The 23,770-nt window shown below is 38.4% G+C and overlaps 2 protein-coding genes across 2 annotated transcripts; both read left to right on the top strand.

Moving 5' to 3' along the window:
* Positions 1–544: 544 nt before the first annotated feature.
* Positions 545–20,786, top strand: LOC116105934 (glutathione S-transferase omega-1-like). The gene is made up of 3 exons (XM_031392297.1): positions 545–853; positions 18,037–18,184; positions 20,362–20,786. Exons 1-3 carry the CDS (start codon positions 545–547, stop codon positions 20,784–20,786), a joined length of 882 nt encoding a protein of 293 aa, XP_031248157.1.
* A 199-nt stretch (positions 20,787–20,985) lies between these two features.
* On the top strand, positions 20,986–21,777 carry LOC116105935 (anthocyanidin 3-O-glucosyltransferase 6-like). The gene is made up of 2 exons (XM_031392298.1): positions 20,986–21,432; positions 21,688–21,777. The coding sequence occupies exons 1-2, from the start codon at positions 20,986–20,988 to the stop codon at positions 21,775–21,777; spliced, it is 537 nt and encodes a 178-aa protein (XP_031248158.1).
* The last annotated feature ends 1,993 nt before the right edge of the window (positions 21,778–23,770 follow it).

Here is a 23,770-nt window from a genome sequence, read left to right on the forward strand (position 1 = left end):
CAAAAAAATCCATCGGTGGCTTAACTGACATTAAAACAAAATCTCGTCACTCACCGTCAAATCAACGAATGCATAACTCAAACCTATTTATTATTCCTGGAAATAAAACATTCCCCTGAAATCTTTTGTGACTCTCTCCTCTTACTCTATAGATAATCAAATAATTTGATTCAAATTCCAACTTATAAATATGTGTGTAAAGAGTTTTTTAAAGCTAATTTTTGCACAAAATTTAGTTGTTACTTATATATCCTGCTTCCTTTTTGATGAAATGATCAATGAATATCCTGTAAATTCTAACAACATACCTTACTGTGAATTTTATATATCAAGAATTGGTTTTAGGTATTTTTCGTTTAATGAATTTTGCAAAACTACAAAGTGACTTATTGGAAGTTAAAGCAGAGAACGACCAGCTAGAATTAATATAATATTTGCCACCACATCATTCATTGTCTTTTCTTTAAACATTACTGCATTGCTGTGAAGGAAACCATTAGCAAATCATTTCACATTAATTTTCTATCAAATTGAGTTAATGAGCATGGGCGAAGTGAAGTTGATTGGGTCAACTATAAGCCTATTCTGCACTAGAATTGAATGGGCTCTCAAGCTTAAAGGGGTTGAATATGAATACATAGCAGAAGATTTACAGAACAAGACTTCAGTTCTTCGAAAATCAAATCCTGTGCATAAGAAGGTTCCTGTGCTCGTTCACAATGACAAACCCATTGCTGAATCACTGGTAATTTTGGAATACATAGATGAGTTGTGGAACGAGAAGCCTTTGTTGCCTGAAGATCCATGTGACGGAGCCTTGGCTCGATTCTGGGCTAAATTCTGTGATGAAAAGGTTAGCGAAAAACCAATATTTCAATTCCAACTCTTCACGTTTTGCGCTCTCTCTTGCGCACGCCTCTCTTCTTCTTTTTTGCGCTCGCTGTGGCGACCTTTTCTATTGCCGCAGCGATCGCTCTTTTTGCTTCACGTTCTGTGCTTTTTCCAGTGCTCGCCGCAGCGACCATTTATGTTGCTGCGGCGACCAGGTGTTCTGCTTCTTTCTTCTTTGTCTTCAACCATTCTTCTTCCGACTCTTCAACCATGGCCATCATTTCCTTCACCAAAACAGGCTCATCTTTCAACAGTTACTTTTATCTCACCTTCTGTCGAACTCATTGATCTTAATGAAGATTTTTGGCAGTTCATCGTTGATATTTTTTTTTTTTTTTTTTTTTTTTTATAACTAAGCATATATACAAGCAGTGTCACAAACATAACATTGAAGGTCAGCTCCAACAAGATATGAATAAAATTATAACAAGCCACGACAGTTAACTTGAAAGGAAAAACCACTGATCACAAGTAGGAACGACATTGTGGATTTGCCTGAGCTTATTCTTCAAGGATCGGCAAACACTTTGCGGTGCATGAAGATTGAAAGTTGTCCCAACTTAGAAGCACTACCGGCCATCACTTCAAACGCTGGAAATTATAAGATGCTGGAGGTTGTCATCTCTTCTAGAAGGGATCCAACGCCTTACCGCCCTCAGAAAACTGAAGATTAAAGACTGTCCTCCTCTGAGTGAAAGCTGCAGACGCGATGGCTCAAAGATTGCTCATGTCCGAGATGTTCATCTTGATGAATAAATGACATCATCCTGCATGTTTCTCATGTCCAGGTTCACTTTATCAGTTGAACTTCATTTTTGTTAGTTATACGTTGTGGTGATGCTCAATTTTGACACTAACGACTCACACGTGTAAAACGCTAAGCAGACTTAGAAATTACACGTGATAAAAACATGAAATGAGAGAAAAATGAGAAACGATTTTTAAAGTGGTTTGAATGCTCAAAAGCGAATCCTCCGTCCACTGTTGTTGTATTAATAGGTGGATACAGTCAGGTCACATGTGGCAAATTGTTTACAATCTAGAGGAAAAGAGAGAGAGAGAGTGTGTGTCAATCCCGTAAATGAGAGGAGAGTCCTTTATTTGTAATGGGAGGATTCACAGTAATGATTACGAGTCTGTAAGTGGGTAGGTGTCGTGCAAGTCTTTCCTTGCATCCCATTAGTTATCTGCATGAGAAATTTCCTTAAATTGCATAGAGCTCGGGCAGGTGGATGATCCCTAGCCACTCGCAAGCCTAGCGTTCACCTGCTGCACTAACAAGAACCGTACCTCTTCTGTCACTACCTGACGTGGCAGCGTCTGGACGGTACAAAACCTTCCTGAATCCTGATTGGCTCTCGCTGACGAGAGCTCACGTCATCCCTAACTTTTTAGGCATAATAGAAGTCCCCCAGTTTTTAAGGTTTAAGGACTGAACATTGAGAACTTCATAATTATGCCGCGACTTGACTTGTCCCAAATGACGTTTGGTCAAGCTGATTGAGCTGCAAAGAGGTCGCAACATACGTCTCTAAGGATAGCATAAGTGACCTGAGGTGGCCTTCTCCCACAAGTTCAACGACCTGGATCAGGCCCAACTCAGTGTCGTGCCAATATGCTTCGAATCTCATCCGCGGTTCGCGACTTGAGAATACTTAGCACATTTTTACTAAGAGCAAGGAATCACATCGTTTCAAAACAGATGCACAGCGAAGAGTGTTTTGTCCAAATGACCTCTTCAGATGTTATATGTTGCTTTTGATAGCTAATCTTTCCAATAAAATAATCTTTATTCTGACAGACGTGTCTAGTGCGTAATTAGTGCCAGCCATGCGTATTAAATGTAAACCATGTTGAAATGACATTCTCTTTCAGAGCATTAAATGCGCCAATTAAATGCGGATGAGGGCGCATTTAATTTGGAGGAGATAATCGAGCCGTCGCTTGGTTGCTCCAATGGAGGGAAGCGTCAATTGGCACCCTCAAAGCGTGGTGGTTACTTCTTCTCCTAGATTGATGACACGTGGTCGCAATCAATGGTAAGAAACATATCCCGCCCAAGCGTTGCTTGCCTAGAGAAATCAATCGTCGCTTCTTCCCCCTATAAAACCCCAGGCTCACTTCAAGCATTGTCACAAAATTCATACTTTCAGAGAAAGAACAAAGCTCTCACGAAATCAGCCTCCCCTATTTCTAGTTGCTACGCTCCTTTCGTTACGACAGGAAGTCCATCCCAGGAGCCAAAAGGTAAGAAGGGTTTCTTCTTTGCTTTCTTTTACTATTTTGTTAATAGCTTGACTTGACGATAATGGTGGGTATGAATTGTCTGGTAAACTTTTGTGGTGCGTATTTCCTGGTGGTTGTGGGAAGAAGGCTTTTTCTTTATAAAGAGTGAACATTTAGGGCACGAATCCTTATAGGTTGATTCCCAAGGGTGTTTAGGGTTTTTCTAAGGTTTAAAGAAGGTATATTATGGTTTCTTTTGTTCTTTCACATCATCATATAGAATACTGTACGAAGACTGAGTTATCTCTACATGTCGCCCCTTTTTCAAACCTTAAGAGCAATGGATGCCTCAGCAACCAGAATAATCGAGGGGATAAACTCGCAGGCGCTGGATGCCCTAGTAGGTCCCATGCAAGAGATTTTGTCAGTGACCACCCGAGATGAGATACAGAAGGCAGTGGACCAATACGCACTTAGCGAGGACGTCTACCAACATAGAACATATACAGCTCAGAATCTTCCAAAAGGAATGACCATGATCTCCGAGGCAATCTTTAAATGTGGGGCATTGATACCTTTTCACCCCTTCATTAGATCGATCCTTGATCACTTCGAGGTCGCGCCACTGCAATTGACGCCCAATGCATATATGATAGCTATTGCTATGTATATCGCATATGACGAGAATGGCCTTGGCCAGCTGACAGCGCTAGAGCTTGCATGCTCTTATTACCTGAAAAAGAGCAAGGATAAAGACTCTTTTTACCTCTCGAAGCGATCTACGATCGAGGGAGGAATATTTAGTTACCCTAGTAACGTCGGGGCCTATGAAACCAATTTTTTCTTTTTTCAATACGATGGCATCTGCCAGTTTAGGGAACCACGCAGGTTTTCCCCTTCTTTCATTTTGCGAATTTTTCCTTTTCCTTCAGTCTTTGCTTTCTAATTAACTTTTCCGTCTCATTGTAGGAAATAAGATGACCAGGTTGATGACTCTAACTGATTTCAACCGAATTGTAGCATTCGGTAATCTATTCGAGCAAAGTCGCGACGTGAGACTGCTCGTGACTACTGCCAACCTGAGCAAATATGGTTTCTTCAATCCCGAAGCATATCTGGAACCCTTAGTCTGTAAGTGTCCTTGCACTTTAGAATTTCTTTCTTTTGCGTGTAGTGGCCTTTTTTGCTAATCATCCTTTCATGAATCGTCCATGCCACCCAGAGTTCTGAGACCGATGACGAGGACCAAGGGGTTCGTTTTTCCCCAAGTTGCCCTATCTGAGCCAGTCAAGGAGATCCCTAGCGACCCCCCCCCCCCCCCCCCCCAAAAGGAGGGATATAGATGGGTGCAGAAAAACCCTCAGAATGACAAGGGGAAGCTTCTCGGCCTGTAGCTACTTGCACCCCAAGTAGAAAACTATGGGCCAAAAAACTGAGAAAAGAAAACAGCTGTAGGCTGAAGAATTAGAGTCTAAGCTAGAAGGCTTGGGGGTGTAACCCGGGAGGTCACAACCTTACTAGGCCTTCTGCCTGGGGCCAACCTCGAGACCCGCGCCTGGCATTTCAATAGTCCCGGAATGCTCACGTAGGGGATAGAGGGAGGTCGTAGTTGCTCGAAGGAGAGCGGGCAAACAACCGGTCGGCGAGATGCCAATTCCTTCAAGGGCAGACACACTTATGTTGGACTCCATGGAACAACTCCCAGAACACCTGCAACCAATGGTGTATAACCTATTGAAGTGCCAACCTGTTGTAGCTTTTAAGGAGTTCATGGCCTCTCGACCTGCGGACCTGATAGCTATAGCGCTCCAACTACAAAGACAGGTAAAACAACTCGTTCTTGTCGAGGACTTCCCAATATCGGTTGGTTTTCATACCGTTTATGATTTTCAGGAAAATGGAGTTTAACCTTTGTTTCCTTTCTTATGTAGTCTCTGCTCGCCATCCATATGGCCCAACAGAAGACCAATCCGGACTCTACTAGGGGGCTTCACGAGGTGAAGGAAGAGAATGCGAAGCTAAAATAATACTTCGTAGCTCTGGATGCAGAGGCAAAAACGTATCAAATACAGGCGAATCAATACCTGATAAAAAGAAACTCTGCCCTTCGCACATTAGAGTTCCAGAAGGCTGAGTTCAAGAAGAGAGGCGAAGAGATCAAAGAGCTCCAGAGGACAGTGGCCAAACTCACCAAAGAGTGTGGCGAGAAAGAGCAAGAGTGAACAGGCCATGAAGGTACAGGAAGAGAGAGCTTGACTGTGGGAAAATACCAAGAAGCAGAAGAAGGCACTGGAGACTGACCTTGAGTTTTCCCAAGGGCGGGTCGCTTCATTAATTGATCAAATGAAGGGGCAAAACCTTGAAATCGAGAGGAAAACTGCTGACTGGGTGATTTAGGCCATCTACCGCTTGCTACCAAGGAATCCGGGGATGGACCTCTCCGACCTCTCAATCAAATATTAGAACAGCCTTGCTTCCATGGCGCAAGCTAATGATGACTCCAAGGAGGAAAAGGGATAAGGGCCTCCTCCAGAGGATGACCAGCCGGAGGAATATGTCCCAGAAGACCCAGCAGTTGATCGGATGGTCGTTGACCAACCGGGGGATACCGAGGTCGCACCCGCAGGGCCTGTAGGTTGAGACCAGTGATCGCTTTTCCTGCTTCTGCATAGTTTTGCTTTTGACTCTATTTTTGTATTTCTTAACTCTTTTTCTTTTGGCTGCCTACTGTACTTATTCCCATTACATATATAAAAGAAACATTTTTAGCCACTTGTGATATCACTTATAATTTCGAGTACTTTATAAGACTAATGTTACATATGCGAACAGAAAACTTGTAAAAACATTGCAACGAACAAGATCATATAGGACAAATTTGTTTAAGAGCGATCTTGTTTACAAGGAAAATTTTTACAAGTAAAGGAAATGAAAAACTACGAGCAAGTTCGGAATTACTAGTAATAGGGGCAAAAATGCTCAACATTCCAAGTTCATGGTACTTCGAAATCGTTAAGCCTCTTGAGGTGATACGTTCCTGGTCGTATTACCTTGGCAATGCGGTATGGGCCATCCTAGTTAGGTCTTAGTACACCCGCACTTGGTTCCCTTGTACCGAGAAGGACTTCTTTCAGAACCAAGTCACTGACTTAAAAGTCTCTTCTCCTAACCTTAAAGTTGAAGAACCTTTTTACACGCTGTTGGTAGAATGTTATCTTTAACTGAGTCTTGTCGCAGTGTTCTTCAACTAAGTCTAAACTTGCATGCAGGAGTGCTTAATTGTCTATTTCATTGAATAGGTCTCTCCAGAGTGAACCAGTCTCTACTTCCACTAAGATCATAGCCTCGCAGCCATAGGCTAGCAAGAAGAGCATTTCTGAAGTAGAGGTTCTCGGAGTTGTTCTATATTCCCATAGAACTTTTGAGAGGTCGTCGACCCAATTACCCTTGGTAGCGCCAAGCTTAGCCTTTAAAGTGTGCTTAATGGTCTTGTTGACAGCTTTAACCTGACCATTGGCTTGTGGTCTTGCGACTGAGGTGAACCTTTTATGGATCCCCACCTCATCGCAAAACTGCTTGAATTTTTCATTGTCGAACTGCTTCCCATTATCATAGATGAGTGTATGAGGAATTCTGTAGTAGCGCACTATATTTTTTAAGACAAAGTCTTTGAGCTTCTTGGTAGTGATCGCAGCCAATGGTTCAGCCTCAGCCTATTTGGTGAAGTAATCTACCACGACCACAACATACTTGACACCTCCCTTTCCGGCAGGCATGAGCCCAATAAGAACAATTCCCCATATGGAGAATGGCTAGAGGCTAGTCAGTGTTGTCAGCTGGTGGGAAGGAGCTCGTGGTATGTTCTCGAACCGCTGGCACTTATCACATTTTTTTACAAAATTAAAAGTGTCTTCCTAAAGTATGGGCCAATAGTACCCTTGGTGGACAATTTTGTTGGCGAGGGATCGTGCGACAATGTGATTACCGTAGATCCCTTCATATATCTCCCTCATGATATAGTCTATTTCTTCGTCGGTTACGCATAGGAGGAGAGAGATGCTAAACCCTCGCTTATACAACTGATCTCCTATGAGTGTATAACGAGCAACTCTGGTGCGCAGGATTTTTGCCTCAGTCTTGCTACTGGGCAGAGTCCCATCTCGGAGATACTGAATAATTGGTGTCATCCAGGAAATTGACTCTGTTGTAGCTACGGCCTGCTCGGGTGAGCTAATACTAGGAATCTCTATGTACCAAACTGAAATACTTTCTAGTGCATCTAAGTCTAGCGACAAGACTATTCTTACCAAGGCGTCCACGATAGAGTTACTATCTCTCGGAATCTGCTTGATCGTGAAGTGCTTGAAAGACTCGAGTGCGGCCTCAGCATTCTTCAGATAGCTGATCATGATTTATTAGATCTGATTGAAAACCAATTGGGAATCAATGTGAATACTGATCGCGCTTGACCACATTTCTCTCGCCAATTGTAGGTCAATGAGCAACGCTTCGTATTCGATCTCGTTGTTTGTAGCTTAGAACCCAAATCGAAAAATTCCATGGATATGAGTCTGTAATACCCAAGATGTCAAAGGTATGTTCCTAACTCAAAATAGTCCTTTAAATGTTTATTTTATGTTAAAAAGCATAAAATCTAACTAAGGGCAAAATAGTCAATTCATTTGGAACGGTATGAATCAATTATCCATAAAGAGGCTTAGGGGCAAAATGGTTATTTTGCCTATGGATAAGCATTGAAAAAGTCAAGGATGAGTAGGCTTCATTGCATTTAATGGCATTAATTAAGTAATAATTATGTCTAGTGTGAAATGACCAAAATGCCCTTATATGAAGAATTAAGGACTTATGAGTTATACAATTAAAATAATTGGGCCAATTGCATAATTTTGGAAAATAAATGAAATATTTTCCTATAAATGAGATGAAATTCGTTCAAGCCAAAGGAGAGAGCCTTTCTTCAACATTTCTTCCATTTTCTCTCAAATCTTCCATGAAACAAGCTTTCTTTCTCTAGGTTTTCAAGGAGTTTTGCATAATTTTTCAAGGAGAACAAGATAGGAGCCTTGGATCTTCAATTAGAAGGGTTTAAGGTAAGGATTAAAAACTTTAGTTTTGATGTGATTTGAAGATTTGAAGTAGATGTTGAGGTATAATGTTATATATGTAGGATTAAGGTGTAAAAGAAGTCAAAGGCAAAGGATTTGTTGGAGGAAGTCTTTAAAAAGGTAAGGAAGAACCTCCCATGACTTTAGGGTTTATGCTAGGGTTTGTAGATTTTTATGAAACCTTAAATTAAGGCTTTAAGGCATAGAATTAGTTGATGGCAAGTGTAGTTGAACTCATTTATTCTACTTATTGCCTTGAATTCATTATACATGAAGTTATTGCTCTTTATGTTTTATGAGTTGTGATGTTTGATTGAAGAAAATGAAGTGTGGATACTGATTGTGGCAAAAATTGTAGTATTGGAGGCCACATGGTGTTGAATGGTTGCTATTAGAAGTGTTGATGTGTTGTTTGCATTAGCTTACAATGTTATAGCAATAATGGATGATTATGGAAATGAGATTTTACACTTCCTTTAAGATGTTAAAGACTATTAAGGGGAGGTTTATTTGATCCACAAGTTAACCTATTGGTTAATGTCAATAGGAATTGATGTGGCATAGTTAATATGAAAATTCGGATTTAATGGGCTTAGGGGTTTTGGTAACCCTGCTTCTGTATTTCGACCATAACTTGAGTTATAAAAATCGAAATGAGATGATTCTTGAAGCATTAGAAAGCTAAGACACAGACCTATAACTTTTATGTTTATGCCAAGAGCCAATTCGTTTGAGAAAAGGATGGAAAATGGCCTGAAGCATAAACTGGTTATTAAAGTTTAAGATTTAACATAATCAATTCTTATGATTATGAATTGATTATTAATGTATTATTGTAATTATGCCATGTACTAATGTTTACCCATTAGTTAGATGATCTTTGAAAGATATACATGGTCATGATGTCAATGCATGATTAATGTTATGAAATGGCATGAAGATGCAATGTAATACATGTTTTAAGATGATGTATGTGAGCAAGAGGTAATGTAAATGGGTTGATAATCCATAGATGAATTAAAAGTATTAAGCTCACCAAAATATGTATTTACATGCCATAAGATGTTAGAGATGCAAATAGACATGATAGAGATGCATATAGACATGATGGAAAACGCGTAAGCATATCCTCGTATACCGGTTGAGGAAAGATGAATATATGCTTTAGATGCTAAATAACGCGTAAGCACGCCTCCCGATGATATGAGCTCTAGATGAAATTTGAGGCTAGATGATATGAAGTGCTTAAGATGCTAAGAAAGGTCCGATCGGCTAGATGTTAAATGTTTCATATGCATTTAGTTGCATTACATGAGTTATGATGTTATTTACATCATGAGATGATTTATACTCATGTTAGATAATTTTAGATGTTATGTCATGATATGTGATTTGTGTGTACTATGTTTACATACTTATTTGTATGTGTACACATTGATGTTTATATAGCCATGGGATAAAATGATGAAAAGCATATGAATTAGTAATAAAAAGGGAAGTATCCCTAGATGTAAAAGATAAGTGGTGTATCAACAAATATGTTTAAATGAGGGTCAAATAGCACATTTAGAATGAAATGGATCATTCCTTACTGAGCGATTAGCGCTCACCCTTTCATTGTTGATTGCTTTACAAGTAGACCAGAAGTGAAGGATGCTAGGGACAGCGGGGCTACACGTGAGGGGAGATGATTTATTGTCATCCTGATGTTTTTAACTTGATAAGTAATGTAAATGATAAATGTTTGTGAAACACCTTTGGAAGCTTCCACCCTATAAATATATTCTGATTGTGTAATTTCCGAATAAATTCTTAAAGTTTATGAATTATAAGTTTGGATCTTGCATGACATTTTATATGCATGTTTTGGATATTATTATTATTATCCTTACACAGATTTTTTCTAAATACAACTCGTTCTCCAGACAAGTATCCTCGGGATTCTCATTGAGGGATATTCAAAGGATACCTGACTGGAGGGGGGTTTTACAGAGTCCCTTTGGGACTAAGGAGGAGAAGACTTACCCCAGCTCTTTTCTTGTTCGAGGAACCATCGACATAGAGGTTCTAGGTTGATAAGTTTCAAAGGTTTCTTAGGTGACTTCACTGGCTCGCTGCTCGGATTCTTGATTCGGCTTGTACAAGAATTCTGAAATAAAATCAGCAATAGTCTACCCTTTGATGGTTGCTTTCGGTCTGTAATGCAAATCGAACTGACTCAATTCCATTATCCATTTAAGTAACTTACCTGAAGCCTCTAGCTTCTGAAGAACTTGCTTGAGTGAATAGCTGGTCAAAACATGGATTGTAAGGGCATGGAAGTAGTGTTGTAGCTTTCTAGAGGCGATCAGCAGAGCATAAGCTAATCGCTCCATTTGTAGATACTGTATCTCGGCGTCTAACAATCGCTTGCTCGCGTAATATATTGGCCATTAAACCCTGCCTTCCTCTCGAATGAGAGCTGCGCTAACCACATGCTGAGAGACGAATAGGTACAGAAGTAGAATTTCCTTAGGGAGAGGCTTGGATAGGGGAGATGGCTTTCCGAGGTGTTCTTTTTTGTTCTAAAAATCCTGCTCACACTTTGGAGTCCATTCAAACTTTTGTTGGCCCTGAGTATATTAAAAAACGGTAAGTAGTGATCTATTGCCCTTGATATGAAGCGACTAAGAGCCACTATTCTCCCATTTAGACTCTAAACATATTTTTGGTTGGTCGGGCTTTTCATATCAAGGAGAGCTTGAATATTCTTGGGGTTAATTTCTATTCCCCTCTGATTAACCATATACTCGAGGAACTTTCTTGAGGATACTCCGAATGAGCATTTGAGAGGATTGAACTTCATTCTGTACCTTCGGAGTATGTTAAACATTTCAACGAGATGTGCTATGTGATCTGAAGCGATACCTAACTTGACTAGCATATCACCAATATAGACTTCCATCGATTTTCTGATCTTCTTGGAAAACATATAGTTAACCAGCTGTTGGTAAGTTGTCCCAGCGTTTTTTAGGCCGAAGGGCATGACCTTGTAACAATACAGCCCTTGATCTGTAACAAACGAGGTATGCTCTTCGTCTAGTGCGTACATCAGAATCTGATTATATCTCGAGTAGGCGTCTATAAAACTCAGCAGCTCGTGCATGGAGGTGGCATCAATGAGCTGGTTGCTTCTTGTCAAGGGAAAGTTGTCCTTTGGATAAGCTTTGTTAAGGTCGGTGAAGTCAACACAGGTTTACCACTTGCCATTAGGCTTCTTTACCAAGACTGGATTTGTAACCCAACTCAGGTAAAACGCTTCTCGAATGGAACCGTTCAAAAAGAGCTTATCTACCTCGATTTTTAAGGCAACATAGTGCTCAGAGTCCATTGGTCTTCTCTTCTGGCTAACCAGCTTAACCGCACTGTCAATATTTAGTGCATGACATATGACACTTGGGTTGATTCCGATCATGTCAGCATGAGTCCATTCGAAAACATCGACATTCTCTCTGAGGAAGCTTGTCAGGTCTTTGGCAAGCTGAGGGTTGAGATTACTCCCAACTCTCAATACTCAGGTCGGCTCGTTTTGATCGACTGATACCTTAGATAAGTCCTTAACTGGCCCACTGTGAAGGCACTCTTGGATCTGAGGATCCATGTTATCCTCTATTGGGTCGAATTGTGGCTCGATCCCATTGATCGCCATTGTCTGTTCGAGGATGCCTACTGGCTTTCCTTTTCCCTTGCATACCATCTGCACTGCTCTTATATAGTAATTGCGAGATTCGCGTTGAGATCTATTTACTTCCCCTATCCTCGTCGGGGTGTGAAACTTCATTTTCAGATGGTAGATTGAGGTGACTGCTTTGAAATTTCTTAATAGAAGTCGTCCCAAAATTCCATTGAAGGCGAACGGATAGTCTACCACCAAAAATTTTGTTATTTTGGTCACTTTGTTGGTTTCTCCCAATGTGACTAGGAGTGAGATCGTTTCCCTATGAATCAGATGATCCCCGATAAAACCATAAAGAGGGATGGAGGCAGGCTTTAGGTTTGCCTTGTCCAGTTGCATTTTCTCTGCTAAAACAGGATATTCGTGGTGCTCATATTGCCCACCAACATTTTTTGGACTTCGCACCGGCCTATTTCAGGCGCGATAACGAGAGCATCCTCATGGGGATGATGCAATCGCACCACATCTTTCTCAGAGAAGGTGATTTCCTCCTCCTTACAAACCTTAGTGGGTCGCGACGCTAGACTCATTACACTCATGGAGTCATGACGGGCTTCCCGAGCATATCTCTCCTAGGCACCTTGAGAATTCCTTACGAGGTGTGGTCCTCCGAAGATGATCCTTACACAATAGAGTCTCTTACGACCACGACACTTCTTCCTTGGTTCCTCTTGATACTTCTCTCGAATAGGAGTTGGGCCATCAACATACTTTTTAAAGTGCCCCTACTTGATGAGGTCTTCAATTGCCTGCTTGAGAGCCCGACACTCATCGATGTGATGCCCATTATCCTGATGATAGCAACAATATTTTTATTGTTTCTGGCTAAAGGGGGAGATTCTTCATGGGCTCTGGCTTCCGAGTAGGCTGGCCTCCTCTGACTTATCCAGGATGGTGGACACTGAGGCATTCAGAGGAGTGTATTGATTCTTGTCGCAATCGCGACGAGGAACTAGGGCGTAAGATTTCTTGGGCTCAAATAGCTACTTCTTTCCTTTCCACTGATCATCATTAGCCCATCTGCGATTAGTCCTCCTACTATTCTCCCTTCGATTGGGAACACTGCTCAAGGGATCGAGGTCGTGGCAATTGAGAGCGGCCACAAAATTTTCAATTTGGAGGTATTTCTCGGAGAGGTTGTAGAATTGGGTGAGGGAAACGTCATCCTCAAATTGCAGTTCCTTCCACAAATCAGCCTGCGGGTGAACTCCAGTGATAATGAGAGTCCGAACGGACTCTTCAGGAGTATGAGCCACTTTGTGAAGTTTCTTGTAGAACTTGTCTATGTAGGACTAGAGAGGTTCATCCTTCTCCTACCGTATATCACTCAAGTAGCTCAATGACATTGAGAACTTCCTGTTCGCCTGGAAGTGTCTTAGGAACAATGAGCTCATTTGATGCCATAAACTGATTGATCCCGTGGGAAGTGACCTGAATCAACATTTGGCATGGGCAGTTAGGGTTACTGCTAAGCAACGACATTTGGCCAAGTTGGAGACTTGGTAGAGTTCCGTGAGGTCGTTGAACTCATACAGGTGATCCTACGAGTCTAAATTCCCATCGAATGCCTACATGTCGAGCATTTTAAAACTGCTGGAGAAAAAGGGAGACGTCTATGCGACCTTCCCACGCTCATTCTGCTGAGCCTTAAGCTGATCCAACGCTCGTTGTAGTTCCTCAATCTGAGGCAGCGAAGCTGCCTGAGCATCACTTTCCGCAATGTGGGTTCGACCCTCACGATTGTGGTTGAGGAAAGATCGCAAATCGAGCTCTTCCTCAACTTGACTGAAAGCTCCGACAAACTTTGTCACATGCTAGCTAGAGTCGTGTGAAGACATTGAATGATTCGAGGAATTTTCCTAATCTCCGCGGTGGTCTGAACCAACCCACAGAGGACGGGGATTTCCCTTATGATGACGATCGAGGTCGTCATTTCGACGATATTGGGAATCTCCCCGCCTTGCACTTTTGTGGGAGTGCCCATGCGACGTGGTGTAGGACGGCTCATGCTGTGACTTGTCACCGAGTTGCAGTGCCATTGGTATTCTACCTGTTGCGCGACCGGTGTTTGCCAGTCCCTCGGAGCCCTCTGGTCCGTTGTTCGCCACTTGCTTTCCCCTTCTTTGGTGAGCTGGTGCGCGCTTTCACCCTTTTCCGCGCTTTTGCCCTTTTCCTCGTTTTCGCGCAACCTGCAAGCGTTTTTGGCGGTGGCACCGCTACTTTGGATTCTGGTGGCACAACCCGATCCAAATAGTCCAGCCTTTGGCTAACCGTTTAGAGAGTATTATTGAACCTCTTTAGGTAACTCATTACAGTTGGGTTGAGCCATGAGCTTGAAGTTGTTAGAGTAGGTGCCTTAGAGCCAATGAATTATTGTAGGATTGACTTTTTGTAATAATGTTCATTGATCAATAAAAGGCATTTCATACTATATATCACGTAAATCATCATTGTATGTATTGATATATGTCCTTAGAATGGTAAAACCGTGATAAGGGTATCAAGTGTTTTAAATCTTGATAGTGAGAACCCTATGAGCACATATGGTAGCCATTCTAGAAACGTCCGTAGCCCTAGTATTATTTTGAAGTAGGAGCATAGATAATACAATAAGACTATCATCGTGTTGAATGACTTTGTCGAAAGGCAATGACTGATCTTACTTGTCAAGGTTGTTTGGTGACAACCTGGTGCAATACATAGGTGCTTGTTGTAGGCAAGTTCACTGGACTGACCCACCAGAAAATTCCATATGGATGGTAACCCCAATGTCTATGGAACAAATCATCTAACGAATGGTGGTGCATGTGATCCTTAGACTTGAGATCACCGGAGCGCCTTGTGCACCGATTGGTATTGTTTGACATTAGCCTAACACAATTCTATTCAGAGTTGTCAATACGGTGGTGATTGGCTACATCAAGGAGTATATCAAGACTATGGTAGATAGACAGAGGATTCATCACTCCCGGGTACAGGAGAAGTTATCTCATGGCGTAATTCAGTAAATGACAATGATACTAAAACTATGGCCATAGTGGGATTGAGTTGTTGCTATATCCAGTTTATAATACAAGTCATTGGTCTAGTAACTGAATACATAATATCGAGAGTAACCGAATGTTGATACTATTTCTATGCCTCTGTCTCGTCGAGATAACGGATGATGAAAGGATCAGATTGTACGGTAACCATATTGTTGACAGGTAACTGCTTCGTTGAATTCGAATCTATCGGGTAGCCATGATGCCTTGCTAGGGGCCAATCTTGGTCTGTGTGTAGTGAGACAATTAATTGGTATTAATTGCGATACTATACACTACTGGTATGATGAGGAGCCTACGGGTCACACACATAAAAGATAATTTAAGAGCCAATTTAGAAGAAGAGTGTTTTCATTTTTTTAGGTGAAAGGGTATTTTGGTAATTTTACAGTACAATTAAATTTGCTGAGATCATAACATTTATTTAATTTGATATTAAAATTAAATAAGTAAGATTACGTTTAAATATATGTTTACATATATTTAAATAAATTATCATTATTGTTAAATGTTAATATATTATAAATATATATTAATTTAATTTAATTGAGATAATGATAAATTAAAATTAAAATATCTAAAAGAGGATGTTTGGATGCAAGGGGTGTTTGGGTTGGAGCCCAAGCTCATTCCATGGTGGAATAGGGCAAAGTGTGTACTATATAAGTGCAACACTTTGTGAATTAATGAAAAAAATTCTCTCATTCAATCATTTACCAAAATATTCCAGCCCCTTTATACTCTCTCCCACACTAGTTTTTGCTTTTGCTTGAATCAAAGACATTTTGATTTCTTATTGGTTCTTGAAGGCTAAAGAGGATCTAGCAAATCCTTCTTTAGTTCCTTGAGGTTATCTTCGTGTGGACTACATTGGTTCAATCCTACTCTTGGGTCGGTAGCGAAATACATTCAGAGACAAGTTGGAGGAGCCTCTAAACATGTGTACGATTTCTTAAACTTTAAACTGAAAATCTTCAGATTCTTGTTTATTGTGTAAACTGTAAAATTGTACCCTGATCTTGGTTTTAAGGAACGATCCATGTTGTAAATAATTTTTGTTTTCCACTGCCATAACTTGATCGTTTCCTCACAAAAGGAATATCTGCTATGGTACTTTATTGAACTAGAGACACTTCGGGAAAAGTGTCCTCCTGTACCTAGGGGATTTCCTCATTGTCAAAGTTGATTCGCTCAAGTTTGAAACCGCGACCCATTTGCTAATTGGTAGGACCAATTAGTCAGAAGTTTCTGATGAAGTGCAGATACTAAATCAGGGCCCTCCTTCTAGCGCCAAACTGTTAATGCTCGATTTTGACACTAACAACTCACACGTGCAAAGCGCTAAGTGAACTTAGAAATTACACGTGATAAAAACATGAAATGAGAGAATAAAAAAGAAACGATTTTTAAAGTGGTTCAGATGCTCAAAAGCAAATCCTACGTCCACTGTTGTTGCATTAATAGATGGATACAATCAGGTCGCTTGTGGTGAGTTGAGTTACAATCTAGAGGAAAAAAGAGATAGAGAGAGAGAGAGAGAGAGAGAGAGAGAGAGTATGTTGTTTTTAGACTAGAATAAGTCAATCTCGTAAATGAGAGGGGAATCCTCTATTTATAGTGGGAGGATTTAAGGTAATGATTACGAGTCTACAAGTGGGTAGGTGTCGTGCAAGTCTTTCCTTGCATCTCATTGGTTATCTACACGAGAAATTTCCTCAAATTGCATAGGGCTCGGGCAGGTGGATGATCCCTGGCCACTCGCAAGTCTGGCGTTCACCTGCTGCACTGACAAGAACCATACCTCTTCTGTCACTACGCAACATGGTAGCATCTAGATAGCACAAAGCCTTCTTGAATCCTGATTGGCTCTCGCTAACGAGAGCTCACGTCAACCCTAACTTTTTAGGCATCACACGTTGGTTGCATTTTTTTTTCTTATCGTTTTGGTTTTATTTTATTGTGTTTCTTATGCATACATGTTTGTTTAAATCTTTTTGGCTATGTGAACTGTATCTAGAGGGTTTATTTCATTTTCCTCTATGAGATTGCCTTTCAAAAAGTATCCAAAAAAAATAATAATAATAATCATATAATTATCAAAAATTCCCTAAAAAATATCAAACCCCTTTATAAAATTATCAAAACCCCTAATATGTTATAGTTTGGTTTGTAATATATATCTTTATAATTTTCTCATTGGTTTAATTATTACTTTAAATTAAATTTCATTAATAATATTGGTGCTATCTATGCAAGCAATGATGTATAATTAGCTAATTAATTATTTAAGAATCCCTCTTTTCATTTTTTTTACTACAATTGTCACATCAGTCAAAATTATAATCCTTTTATTTAGAATTTTTTCTGTTGAACTGTCTGGTTGCTAATCGATCGTCCAGGCTGAAAATATTCTTTTTCTCTATCTTTTATTATTCAAACATATATATACGAATTCTCCATGAATGAAAGTATGAAACTTCTTTGTTTATCCTTAAAGTCAAAATGCACGGCCGCATATTTCATAGTCATTTGACTTTTCAAACGAAAAACATATAAGGTAACTCTTTGCTAAATACTTTATATTAATTAGATCGATAACCACCAGAAGATACTTGGAATAAATTGCAAATTTAGTTCACAGTTCATATCGAAGCTTATCAACATGGGTGAAGTGAAGGTGATTGGATCAACTTTAAGCCTATTCTGCACAAGAATTGAATGGGCTTTGAAGCTTAAAGGGGTTGAATATGAATACATAGTGGAAGATTTAATGAACAAGAGTCCAATAAGTAGACGTATGATTCACTTCTTTGAGCATACGAATCACTTTAAACGCTATTCTCTATTATTTTTACTCTTACTCTCTCATTCACGTATGTCTTCTGGTCCAGTTCAGTATTTCATATGAGCGTTTAGTTGATGTCAAAATTACGCATCAATAAAAAGATACATAAAAAATATGTTTGATTAATCATGTTTAACTTTGTGCTTACACAAGGATTCTAATCTCGTATTTAAATTTGTATGAAACTATTGTTTGATGAGTGCATTTGGAGCTTGCTCGAAAGGAGGAGGAGAAAAGGACAAAGCAGTGGAGTCTGCAATAGAATCGTTTGCCTTTCTTGACAAGCAGATTGAAGGAAAGAAATATTTCGGTGTACAAGAAATAAGAAATCTACAATGTAATGATATAATTAATTAAATTTATAATTATTTAATTAAATAATATATTTAATATTATAAATCAATTAATTAATTAATAATTAATTAATGTAATGCTATAATTAATTATATTATAAATTAATTAAGTAATGTTATAAAATTATAATAAATTAAGGAATCATTTAACTATAATGTAATGTTATAATTGATTAAGTATGATATTTAACTAGTAATTAAATTTATTAATATTTATCAATTTATCATATATAATTAATTAATTACTAATTTACTATAGATATACTTAGAACTTGATAATTGAAGTAAATAACTAAATATATTTTTACTCAATCAAATATACTATTTTATTCAAAAATGATTCTTTTAATAACATTAAAACACTTTTAATTGGATCCTAATTCTAATTATCTACTTAATTAATCAAAACTTAAATATTAATATATTATAATATATTAAAGTTATTAATATAGTATAATTTATGTGTAATAAGTATCATTGTATCATTTAGGTTATGTGAACTATATCTAGAGGGTTTATTTCATTTTCCTCTATGAGGCTGCTCAAATGAAACTCAACCCATCCTTCAAAAAGTATTAAAAAAAAAAATCATGGGTGCCTTTGGTTTATTATTCCTATCTATATTCCCAAAATATTTGTTTGTTTAATTATTTGGGAAATATTATTATGTTTTTTTAATTATTTTAGACCCCTTAAGTTTATTAATTTCATTAAATACCCCTAAAAAAGTTTAAAAATTAACAATAACACCCCTACTCACCCATAGTTGCTAGATTCCAACAACCACCATCGGTGGTAGCCGAAATCTGTCACAACGGCCTACAAACCATCAAAAGTAGTCGGTAAGTCGTCGATCTGGTCTTTTTCGACTAGATCCATAGTGGATCTGGTCAAAAAATGTCAGATCTAGCCATCAACGATAACCAAAGAAATAGCCATCGTTGACAGTCAACGATGGCCAAACCTTTTCTGGTAGTTGACAACCAGATCGACGCATTTGCGGCCAGATCTGACCAACCTGAATCGTAATGCCAGATTCCGACCAGATTTCAACGGTGGTGGCCAGAGTCTGGCGCTGTGGGTAGGTGGGGTGTTTTTGTTATTTTACAAAAATTTTATATATTGGGGTATTTAGTTAAATTAGTAAACTTATGGGGTTTTTTGTAAATTTTTAAATTTTACCTCGTAATAATAACCCTATCCAATACTATCCCCAAAATTATATCCAAAATAATAAACCAAACGCACCCCATATAATTAACAAAAATTCCCTAAAAAATAGGGAGAACGACATGTTCTCACCCAAGGTTTGGCGAAACGACACTTTCCCACCCATCAAGTTTCAAAATGATACTTTCCCACCCTTCGTTAGGTTCTGTTATGTTTTCCGTTAATATTTTACTGAAAAGACGAAAATACCCTTAAATATTTTACTTTATAAATTTTTTATTATTTTTTAATTAGCCAAAAAGTCAAATATTAAAAAAAAAAAAATAGTTAACCTCACTTAAAAAGTTAGGAATAATGCTATAAAATTGTTTAAAGTTAAATAATCTTAATACTGTATTTATTTATAATGTCATCAATATCACATCACTATTATTTATAATGTTTTTCATTTTTACTAATTAACATAAAAAATTAATATTTCTAATTAATTAAATAAATAAAGAAAAAATATATCTTTATACTTGGACTAATAAATAATCGAATAAAGACTTTGAATTAACTACTTTTAATTTATAATAAACTATTTAAGAGTATTTTCGTCTTTTCAGTTAAATATCAATTGAAAACACTAACATAACCTAACGAATTGTGAGAAAGTGTCATTTTAAAAATTGATGGATAGGAAAGTGTCGTTTCATCAAACCTTGGGGTGGAAAATGTTGTTCTCCCTAAAAAATATCAAAACCTTTTATAAAATTATCAAAACCCGCACTATTTTATAGTTTGGATTGTAATATATATCTTTATAGTTTTCTCATTGGTTTAATTATTACTTTAATTTCAATTTCATTAATGATATTGGTGCTATCTACGCAAGCAATGATGTATAATTAGCTAATTAATTATTTAATCCTGAATGAACCCTCTTTTCATTTTTTTACTACAATTGTCACATCGGTCAAAATTATAATCCTTTGTATATCCATAAAAGCTTGGTATAATTTTACTCACAACCAACAAGAGGAATCATCAATCATCCACACAAGGAACAAGAAAGCTCAGCTCGTCTTTATTCCTACACCAGGCATCGACCACCTCTTCTCCGCCGTGGACCTGGCTAAGCTTCTCGTCCACCACCTCTCCATCACCGTCCTCATCATGAAACTACCTTCTCACTCTAAAGTCAGCGCCTACCTCGACTCAGTCTCTGCAGCCAACCGTATCAACTTCGTTCATCTTGCAAACGATCACATTCCACTTCCTGGATCCAATCCCAGAAAATTCTTCCCTTTATATATTGAATCTCATAAACCCCACGTCAAAGCAGCTGTCTCTAAGCTTCTTCATTCCGAGTCAGCCTCCGATGACTCACCCAGACTCGCTGGGTTCGCTCTCGCATGTTTTGTACAGTCATGATCGATATTGCTGATGAGCTTAGAGTTCCGAGCTATATTTACTACACATCGAGTTGAGGGTCTCTCGGTTTGATGTTTCACGTGCAGGCTCTTTATGATGATCAGAACATGCACACCGTTGAGTTGAAAGACTCGGATACCGAGTTGGAAGTACCAGTCTCGTTAACCCAATTCCTGCGATGGTTTTGCCTTCTGCGTAAATGGAGAAAGATTGGTCTATGATAGTGTTTGAGCAAGCAAGGAGGTTCCGAAGGGTTAAGGGTATTGTTGTAAATTCATTCATGGAGCTGGAGTATAATATGATAAAGTCTTTCTCAAATGGTGAAACTGAGACCAACATCTCACCCGTTTATTCTGTAGGACCCATTTTGAATCTTGAGGGTGATAGCATTGATTTAGGGTCAGGTGGGTCCAAAACAAAAGCAGAAATCATGGAGTTGCTTGATGATCAGCCACCATCATCGGTTGTGTCCCTATGCTTCCGGAGCATGGGAAGTTTCGATGAGGATCAGGTGAAAGAGATTGCCTGTGCGCTTGAGCAGAGTGGGCATCGGTTCTTATGGTCCCTACGTCAACCTCCACCAAAGGGTCAGGTCGCCATACCGAGTGACTACACAAATCCAACGGACCTTCAAAATCATCTTCTCGTATAAGGAAACTATAATTGAGATACCTTGACTTATCATATAATAATTTATTGAAGAAACTTCCTGAATCTATTTTTCAGCTTCAGAAGTTGGAGACGTTGAAACTTTTTGGTTGTAATCAGCTTGAGAGTTGCCTAGGAATATACGAAGAATGATCTCCCTTAGGCAGTGGAAATAACCAAAAAGAGCGGCATCTACGAGAAGATGGAATCGGATGTTTGAGTCTCTTAAATTTTTGAACTTATCTGGCTGCAGGAATCTAGTAAGTTGTTTGAAGGGATGCAAGGTCTCACAAGCCCGAAGATTGGATATTCGATTTTGTCCCCTGACTTCGTTGCCATATAGATCAAGTACTCAAGAGATTAGAGAAGGTAGTTATCAATACTGTTCAGAGCTTAATTGACGATGGAATTTCAAGGAGAAGATAAAGACAACCTTTGCTTGGGAGTTCGAAATTATAATTAACAATTTGCCATCGTTAGGGATTTGCCTCAGATTATTCTTCAAGGATCGGCAAACACCTTACAGTGCATAATGATTGAAAATTGTCCAAACTAAAAGAACTACCGGAGTGGCTGCCAAATCTCACATCACTTCAAACACTGGAGATTTTAAATTGCCGGAGCTTGTCATGTCTTCCAGAAGGGATGCAACGCTTACTGTCCTCAGACAACTGAAGATTCAAGGCTGTCCTGCTCTGAGTGAAAGCTGCAGACGCGATCAGTCGAAGATTGCTCAGTCCGAGAGGTTCATCTTGATGAATAAATGTAACAATAATAATGCTTTTTTTTTTCTGTTGAAGTAAATGTGATGGCAGATTCTCTTGCCAATGCATTGTGGGTGTTGTGTTGATTCTTCGTTTATTTTTCAAGACTACTCATGATCCCGCAAGTTTAACTACCCAGTTCACAGAACTCCAATTTCTTTCTTCTCGATTTCATTTGTTGGTTGTATTTTATTGTTTCTATTGCATGCATGCTTGAATATTTTATTTTTGCTTTGTACCATGACATTTGTCGTGTCAAAGTTTCATCACATCTTCTTATTCCGAGTGTTTTTTCTTTTATTTCTTGTTAATAAATATCCTTCTTATGATCCAGACTTACCAAAAAAAATTAAATAATATAGATTTATTAGTCTATTTTTATTTACTTGTGAATATAGTTAACAGGCTGTGAAAATTACAAGGCGCTCGTCAGTCAATTCAATTTCCAATTTTCTAATGTTATTAGTTCAAACTTTTATAAGTTGTCACAACAACCTTTAGTATTGCAGTTATGTTGTTCAATATTCAAAGTGAAGCTAAAGTCTTTTAAGTTGTGTAAACTATAATCCGATATGCAAATAAATGCACTGCATTGTGTATGTAAAGGAAGTAGGAACCAGAATTCAATCAAAATCACGTATTCATTGTAATCCAATGATTTAGAGAGATTTTGAATTGAGAATAATTTGTATTTCCTTTTTACTTTGATAAAGCTGTTAACCAATAACTAGTTCTACTCGATATCACAACTTTTTATCTTAACTGAATTGTGAATTGAATATTGCTGGGGCATTACTGTATACCCTCCAGGATTCCGGAATAATGTGATCAGAGGTTAGACTATATGGTATTATTTTCAATTAACTTACATATTGAGAAGATAGTGAAGGAGAAAATTTGGGTGGGAGAGAACAGAGGACCTTCTCTGGCTCACTGTCATGGAATTGGTTGATGCAGAGCGAAGTTCACAGTGCTTCATGAATGGTGTATGCAAAGAAAAGCTTCTCAACTATTTCAATTTTTGTAGGAAATGTATGTCTTTGTTGTCAATTTTTAATCTAAATGAGAAACCAACTGAATTTTTCTGCTTAGGATTGAGGCTTTTAAACAAACAGTTTCATTATTGCTAATCCTTAACCCTTGATTTAACTGAAACAAAAATCAGAAACCGTCGCCCAGAGTTGAGAGAGTTTCTTTACCTTCTCGATTTGTGATACGAGTGACTGGAGAGAGTTTGAAAAGTTTGCTTAATTTTGAAGTGGTTTTATATATGAGGGCAGTGTTATCTTTAAACTTTGTGAGGACTATTATGCAATAGTACAATTTGTCTATCATTAATGAACTTAATAAATATTTACAAATGAAAGGCTTTAGTACATGATGAATACGGAATATATATTTATGATAATGTATATTCATTTACAAAAAATTGTGATACAAAATGAACTTGTATTTATGAGAATGTATTTAAGAAATATATTTAAAGGTTCACTGGTTATTATAAAAATATTCAATCCCTCGAATATAATTGGGTGATAATGATCATCTCTTTCTTAATAGACATTGTATATG

Source organism: Pistacia vera, unplaced genomic scaffold (assembly GCF_008641045.1).
Source record: "Pistacia vera cultivar Batoury unplaced genomic scaffold, PisVer_v2 Contig507, whole genome shotgun sequence".
NCBI classification, from domain to species: domain Eukaryota; kingdom Viridiplantae; phylum Streptophyta; class Magnoliopsida; order Sapindales; family Anacardiaceae; genus Pistacia; species Pistacia vera.

Excerpts from the sequence above, each read along its gene's own strand:
- LOC116105934 (XM_031392297.1), top strand. The coding sequence starts at position 545 with ATGGGCGAAGTGAAGTTGATTGGGTCAACTATAAGCCTATTCTGCACT. Across the intron at positions 854-18,036 it reads CTAAATTCTGTGATGAAAAG|TGTTTGATGAGTGCATTTGG; the intron begins GTTAGCGAAAAA and ends GTATGAAACTAT. Across the intron at positions 18,185-20,361 it reads AGAAATAAGAAATCTACAAT|CTTGGTATAATTTTACTCAC; the intron begins GTAATGATATAA and ends TATCCATAAAAG.
- LOC116105935 (XM_031392298.1), top strand. The coding sequence starts at position 20,986 with ATGGAGAAAGATTGGTCTATGATAGTGTTTGAGCAAGCAAGGAGGTTC. Across the intron at positions 21,433-21,687 it reads ACCTTCAAAATCATCTTCTC|GAATCTAGTAAGTTGTTTGA; the intron begins GTATAAGGAAAC and ends ATCTGGCTGCAG.